The sequence below is a fragment of the Vigna unguiculata genome, chromosome 3 (genome assembly GCF_037176805.1).
Source record: "Vigna unguiculata cultivar grain cowpea cultivar isolate G323 ecotype 2 chromosome 3, ASM3717680v1, whole genome shotgun sequence".
In the NCBI taxonomy this organism is placed as follows: Eukaryota; Viridiplantae; Streptophyta; class Magnoliopsida; order Fabales; family Fabaceae; genus Vigna; species Vigna unguiculata.
The window spans coordinates 53,312,593-53,319,156 of record NC_140794.1 but is presented as its reverse complement, the minus strand read 5'-3'; the positions used below and the strand labels follow the sequence as shown (position 1 = coordinate 53,319,156).

Below are 6,564 nucleotides of genomic sequence, written 5' to 3'. Positions count from 1 at the left end.
ATTTCATTGAATAAACAGGTTTACGTATTTAACTGCGATGCATCGGAAGTGATTTGAATTTTAGAATTGTTACTTCAGAAAAGGCTTTAAATTAGCTTAAGCATTGATTTTGATCCCCTGCATTGATCAGTGCTTAATAAACCCTATTGTAAGGTTTTTGTTTCAGTCTCCAGCAGCATCCCAACTGCAAAGCCACTTCTTTTTCCTTTGGTCTAAATCTACACTTGTTTCTTACACAGTGTATTTCAGATAAGGCCATTTCTTCAGAAACAGGAGAATGCAGAGCATGGTCGAAATATGTTGAGTTAAAATGTACATCATGATTTCATGAATAAAGAAAACACAGACATTGATACAATTCATTTATGGCGAAAGCGAGAGAAACGATGGTTTACCTGCTACTCATACACAAAGTAGAGTTCAAAACCAAAAGAAACATAGGAATCATATACTATCTACCGAGATTTATTCATCTATTTATTTTCATACACAAGCCGAAATGACTAACATCTTGTGATAACAAAATTTGAGATAGGAGAAACTTGGCTGTATATCAAAATTGAAAGAGGTGGTCCCTGAATGAGTGTGACACAAGGATTAAGGCAATAAATAATTCAGCACAAGCAGTCAGTCTCCGCAATTATCCCTTCAGACATCCAATTCACGATGAAAAGGAATCGAGTTCCTCTGGAACCTTCCACAGTATTGACAACAAATTGATCGGAGGGCTGAATGAATGGATTTTAAGTCTATTAGATGATTCACTCGTCTGTAAAATGAACAGTGAAGTGGCTGTTGCATGCTACAGGCAGAGTCATTAACAAAACTGTACAATTTTCTCTCATTACAACCCAGGTATTGAGCATTAGATTTAGTGATTCATGAGGACCTGATCACTGTCAACTTTCCTACTCCAGAAGCGGTTGAGATGCAGTGGCTGCGAAATATCAAACACCATGTCAAAAACATCACGAGGCACACATTCAATATTATGAGTTAAAGAACATGAACAAACGCATTAGGACACAACAGCATCTTCCATGAGTATATGCATAGAAGACTTGGAAGCATTATTCATTACCTTGAGTTGGTAAAGGTCTGCCATTTATCTCTGCAATTTCTGCTATGATCAACCGTGACAAAAGAAGCCCCGCAATAAAAGCACCAACAACTAGCATAATGAAAACTTCAGTCCATCCCCTTGTTGACAGGAACCCAGTGAGAAGAGGACCAACAGCTGCACCAACAGATCCAGTACCATCTATAATGGCAGTCACTGTTGCTAGAGCACGAGAATCACCTCTCAGAGAACTGTGTGTGCCCAAGTCAGCAGACACAGCAGTGGTGATGAGTGCATAAGGTCCATTTACTAATAATCCAGTCACCATCATAAGACCAATGTTGGCATTCATAGAAACACTTCCGTAATGCTGGTATAAAAGCATAGAAGGAATAGCTGCATACATGAAGCTCGCCGCAGTTAAAGCACGGGCATTCAGTTTATCAGATATGTAGCCAGCAAGGATACCCCCAACAATGCCCCCTACATCGAACAAGGCTGAAAGGTTTCCAGCAGATTTAACAGAGATATACCTCCCTCCAATTTCTGCAACATCAAGATATAAACATTCATGATCCATGCAATTTAGGTTCAATAAACTATTGTTTTCAACTTTCATCAATTCACACAACCTACAAAATACTTTGTATCTTAATTGGGCATAAAATCTGACGATCAATCGTTACCTGTATGAGTCAAGTAAAACGGCAACCAATACAAGAACGTGTAGGCAACAAGCTTGGCGAAGAAAAGGCACAACGCAAAAGGTATCACTCCTGGAATCATGCACGCCTCAACAAGCCCAATGCCCTTTCTATCCACAGACGCTTGTCTGAGAGCGCCATCACCAGTTTTATGCACCAGAGCTTCTTTATCATCACCAACTTGAACAGCAGCAGCAGCAGAAGAAGAAGAGGAGGAGGAAGAAGAGAAGCCCACATCCTCTGGGTAAGGAGCCAAGAACAGAAAAACAATGATCCCACCAGACACGATCAAAGCACCAGGCGCAACAAAAGACCAACCCCATCCATAATCCAAAACACTGGCAGCAATAAGAGAGCCACAAATGTTACCGACCGAAGTATGCGCGTTCCAAACACCCATGATAAGCCCTCTCTTCCTCTTCCCGAACCAGTTACCGATAACCGCTACAACCGAAGGCCAACCCGTGGCTTGAAACATGCCCGCGATCATTTGCATGGAGAGATAGAACCAAAAACGATGGACGTTCCAGAAGTACCCCATTCCGAAAAGCGCGACGAATATGCCGCTACCGACCATTCCGGAAGATAGGAACAATCGAAGGTCCAGGGTATCTCCCAGGTGGCCCGCCACGTACATCCCAATGGAGTAACACGCGAGAAACGCCACGTCGATCTCTCCCAACTTTGATGGTCCGTCGTGGCCGTTGAAGGGGATCCAACCGTCCATTGCATCCTTGTGGTCCGGGCACAACACGCTCTTCACAATCCCGGTGGGTTTTCTGGAGGCGTGATAGCAGGCATAGGCAAGGAAGGTGATGAACAGCACCATGTAGCGGTGCGTTTGGTAGTTCCATTGTTTAGCTCGTAATAGCAGAATCCCAGGTGGGGTGGCACAAAGGTGGCAATGGCGAGACATAGTTGATGTTGATGTTGCTGTTGCTGTTGGGATGCGAACGGTTGGTTGTTGTCGGAGTGGTGAAAGAGAAGAGGTTTTGGGGGAGGGTAAGAGGAGGAGAGAGAAAGGCGGAAGGGAGAGAGAGAAAAAACCGTGGCATTGATTGATGAATTCAGAGACTGCCACGTGGAGTTAGAGAGACCGGTGGTGTAGAACGACTCGGCGGTCACCACCGTTCACTTTGGCTGCTACACCTGGCTTCTGTTACTCTTTTGTAGTAGTAAATTACTTTTTTTTTATTTTTTTTTATTTTGGTATGAATCTTTTTTTTTTTGCTACGTGTTTAAACCATACAATGACACGTGGGATTTTCTGGTCTCGTGATGGGAACATATATGTTTGGACTTTGGATCAACTTTTTCACATTGGGATACAAGTTCTGTAATTTATCCTAATAAAGATAACAATATTTCCTAGTAAATGAACATGAACATTTTTATGTCCCAACATAATTAATGATTTATAGGACCTCAATCTTCAATCACTGTTTCTTTATAAGATTAAGTACATTAACATTTAACGAATTACATGGACTTTCAAGAATATGCAGTTTTGTATAAAGTTAAATATAATTTCGTTTAATTTAGGTGACTAGCTATCCATATATTTGGATGATTACTATTAATTTATTTATTTTTATATCTAACCACTAAAAAAAATTATTCTCATTATCTATCTATAAACATGATATTATGTTGTAATTACTCGTAAACTTGAGTTATGTGAAATCTAATTAACAAGATTATATACAATTTTACTAGAACAGTTTTAAATATAAGTGCATATCTCCCAAACGAATGTAGTCACAATTTTTTCACTAAACCTCTGATAGAGAGATAACAGATTTCTTCTTCTGTTACTGTTCAGTTAGGTCTGTTACCTTTTTCTATTTTTCCATTCTCCTTGTATATATACATTGTACCTTCCGTTGCTGCAATACACTCTGTATTCTTCTCTATTCAATAATAATGAGAAGCTTTCTCTTGAGCATTATTACAAACACTATCATGGTATCAGATTGATATCCTTTGTTTCTCTCATGGCCGCTACTTCTTCTCTCTCCGATCACCTTTCTAACCCTACCCATCCTTTATTTCTCCATCCTGGAGAAAATCCAGCCCTGATTCTTGTTACTCCCCCTCTTTCAGACACCAATTATCAGCAATGGAAGCATGACATGCTTGTGGCCCTTGAAACCAAGAACAAAGAAAGATTTGTTCTTTGTACACTCCCGTGCCCTCCTTCTGACGATGCTCTTCATGAACCTTGGAAGAGATGCAACAAAATGGTGATTTCATGGCTGACACGTTCTATGTCTCTACCCATCAAACAATCGGTCATGTGGATGGATTCTACGTATGAAATTTGGCACGATCTTTTGCAACGTTTTTCTCACGGAGACAAGTTTCGTATTGCTGATCTTCAAGAAGATCTTCATTCTTGCAAGCAAGGTGAATCTTCTGTTTCTCAGTATTATACCCGTTTACAAATTATCTGGAAAGAATTATCTCTGTATAAAATTGTTCTTCTCTGAACTTGTTCTTCTTCGTGTAATTGTGGTTTACTAATCAAGATCCAACAAGAAAGGAATGACGATTGTGTTATCAAGTTCCTTCGAGGCTTAAACGATGAATTCTCCCAAGTTCGTTCTCAGATCATGCTCATGGAGCCCATGCCCCCTCTTCCCAAAACCTTTTCTTTAGTCCTTCAACAAGAACGTGAATTCCATAGTTCTTCATCTCAAACTTCACAAGATTCGATGGCCAATCTTAATTTTCAAGAACATCCGAATAAGAATTCCAATTTTTCTCGTGGAGGCTCCTCTGCTGCTCGTGGACGAGGACGTGCTAACAAGTTTGGTGTCCGCTCTAAATACTGTGATCATTGTCAGAGAACGAACCACACTTCTGAAAACTGTTGGGTTAAATACGACCTTCCTCAAGGCTACAAATCAAGTACCAAACAAAGCTCTGCTCAATCCAACCTCTCTACTAACGTGACTGATCCTGCACCCACTACCTCCAATGACTTCTCTGCCACACAACCTGATAAACCACATGTTCAATGTAGTTTTTCTCAAAAACAATATGAGGCAATTCTTGGTTTGTTGAAGCAATCTCAAACTGCTACACCTCCTATGGCAAGCGTCAACCAATGTTCTCCACAAATTCCAGGTCCTTCTATTATCTCTAACTATTATTCTTAGATTATAGACAATGGGGCTACTGATCATATATGTTCCTCCAAGTTTCTTTTTCATTCTTAAAGCCCATTTATCCCATTTCTATACGCTTGCCAAATCACAATTTTGTTACTGCCAAATTTTCAGGAACTATTAAATTAGGAAATCTAGTTTTGCATAACACTCTATTTGTTCCTGATTTCTCTGTTCACTTAGTTTCTATCTCCAAACTTTTGTCTTCTAACAATTGTTTCATCATTTTTCATCAAAACAATTGTCTCATTGTGCAGATGGATACTTACCAGACAATTGGAGTAGCTAAAAAGTACCAAGGGCTCTTTTATCTCCATAGCAGTAGTAATAACCGTGCTTCAGATTCAGAATCAAATCATTTACCTTCTGTTTTTAATAACACTAGTGATTCTTGTAATTTGTGGCACATGAAACTTGGCCATCCTTCAAATAAAGTTTTTCAAACATTGGCCACTCAATATCCTGATATTTCTTTTCAATTTCTTGATGCTTGTGATGCTTGTGCCTTTGCTAAACAAAAACGTCTTCAATTTTCTGCTAGCAAAACTAAATCATCTTGCTTCTTTCATCTCATTCACGTTGATATTTGGGGCCCAATTTCTACTACTTCTATTGATGGATATAAATATTTTTTAACCATTGTAGATGACTATAGCTGTTTCACATGGGTCCTTCTTTTGAAACACAAAACTTATGTCAAAACCTCACTTCAAAATTTTATCATTTTAATAGAAAATCAGTTTTCTTGTACACTTAAGATATTAAGGTCTGATAATGGAAAAGAGTTTTCTCTTAATGAATTTTACGCTACTAAAGGTATTTTTCATGAGACTACTTGTGTTGCTACTCCCCAACAAAATGGCATTGTTGAGAGGAAGCATCAACACATTCTTAATGTTTGTCGTTCTCTTCTCTTTCAATCAAAAGTTCCAAATGTTTTTTGGTCTTACTCCATAAAGCTTGTTGTTCATATTATTAATAGACTCCCAACTCCTTTTTTGCAAAATATATCTCCTTATGAAAAGATTCATTCCATAAAACTTGATTTTGCCAACCTAAAAGTTTTTGGATGCCTATCATACTCTAGTTCTCCTACTGCAGGACGCACAAAGCTTGATTCCAGGGGTATTAAATGCATTTTTCTTGGGTACAAATCTGGAACCAAAGGTTATGTGCTGTATGATTTGCATTCACACTCTATTCTTGTATCACGTAATGTCATTTTTCACGAAAACATTTTCCCTTTTCATACTTCTTTGACCCCCCCTTTCCCCTCCTACAAATGATGATTTTTCTGATGTTACCATTTTTGACTTTCCAAATATGGCACATGTTTCCACTGCTACAAATTACACACCAGATAATGCTCCTAACATTGATTCTAACAGCACTATTATTTCTACTGCTGGACAAAGAGTCTCTCTCAGGACTAAAAGTATACCTCGGTACTTAGACAAATTCTATTGTGGTGCTACTTCAAGCATTCCCTCGTCTTCTACCACTTCGTATCCCATACATTTGTTTCTTTCATATCAAAAATGCTCTCCTAACCATGTTTTTTTTTGCCACAATATCTCTGCACAAGTTGAACCTTCATCCTTTAAGGAGGCTAGCAAATTTAAGTTTTGGC

The 6,564-nt window shown here is 38.9% G+C and overlaps 1 protein-coding gene and 1 pseudogene across 1 annotated transcript; one reads left to right on the top strand and one right to left on the bottom strand.

Moving 5' to 3' along the window:
• Positions 1 to 300: 300 nt before the first annotated feature.
• Positions 301 to 2,893, bottom strand: G3PP4 (Major facilitator superfamily protein). The gene is made up of 3 exons (XM_028060636.2): positions 1,747 to 2,893; positions 1,082 to 1,606; positions 301 to 937 (listed from the first exon to the last, which is right to left on the bottom strand). Exons 1-3 carry the CDS (start codon positions 2,678 to 2,680, stop codon positions 909 to 911), a joined length of 1,488 nt encoding a protein of 495 aa, XP_027916437.1. The 5' UTR covers positions 2,681 to 2,893; the 3' UTR covers positions 301 to 908.
• Positions 2,894 to 3,758: 865 nt separating this feature from the next.
• LOC146887949 (uncharacterized) lies at positions 3,759 to 4,925 on the top strand (annotated as a pseudogene).
• The last annotated feature ends 1,639 nt before the right edge of the window (positions 4,926 to 6,564 follow it).

Coding starts and splice junctions, on each gene's coding strand:
- G3PP4 (XM_028060636.2), bottom strand. CDS start 2,680: ATGTCTCGCCATTGCCACCTTTGTGCCACCCCACCTGGGATTCTGCTA. Junction 1,607..1,746: donor GTTTTACTTGACTCATACAG/GTAACGATTGAT, acceptor TTGATGTTGCAG/AAATTGGAGGGAGGTATATC. Junction 938..1,081: donor CAGACCTTTACCAACTCAAG/GTAATGAATAAT, acceptor GATATTTCGCAG/CCACTGCATCTCAACCGCTT.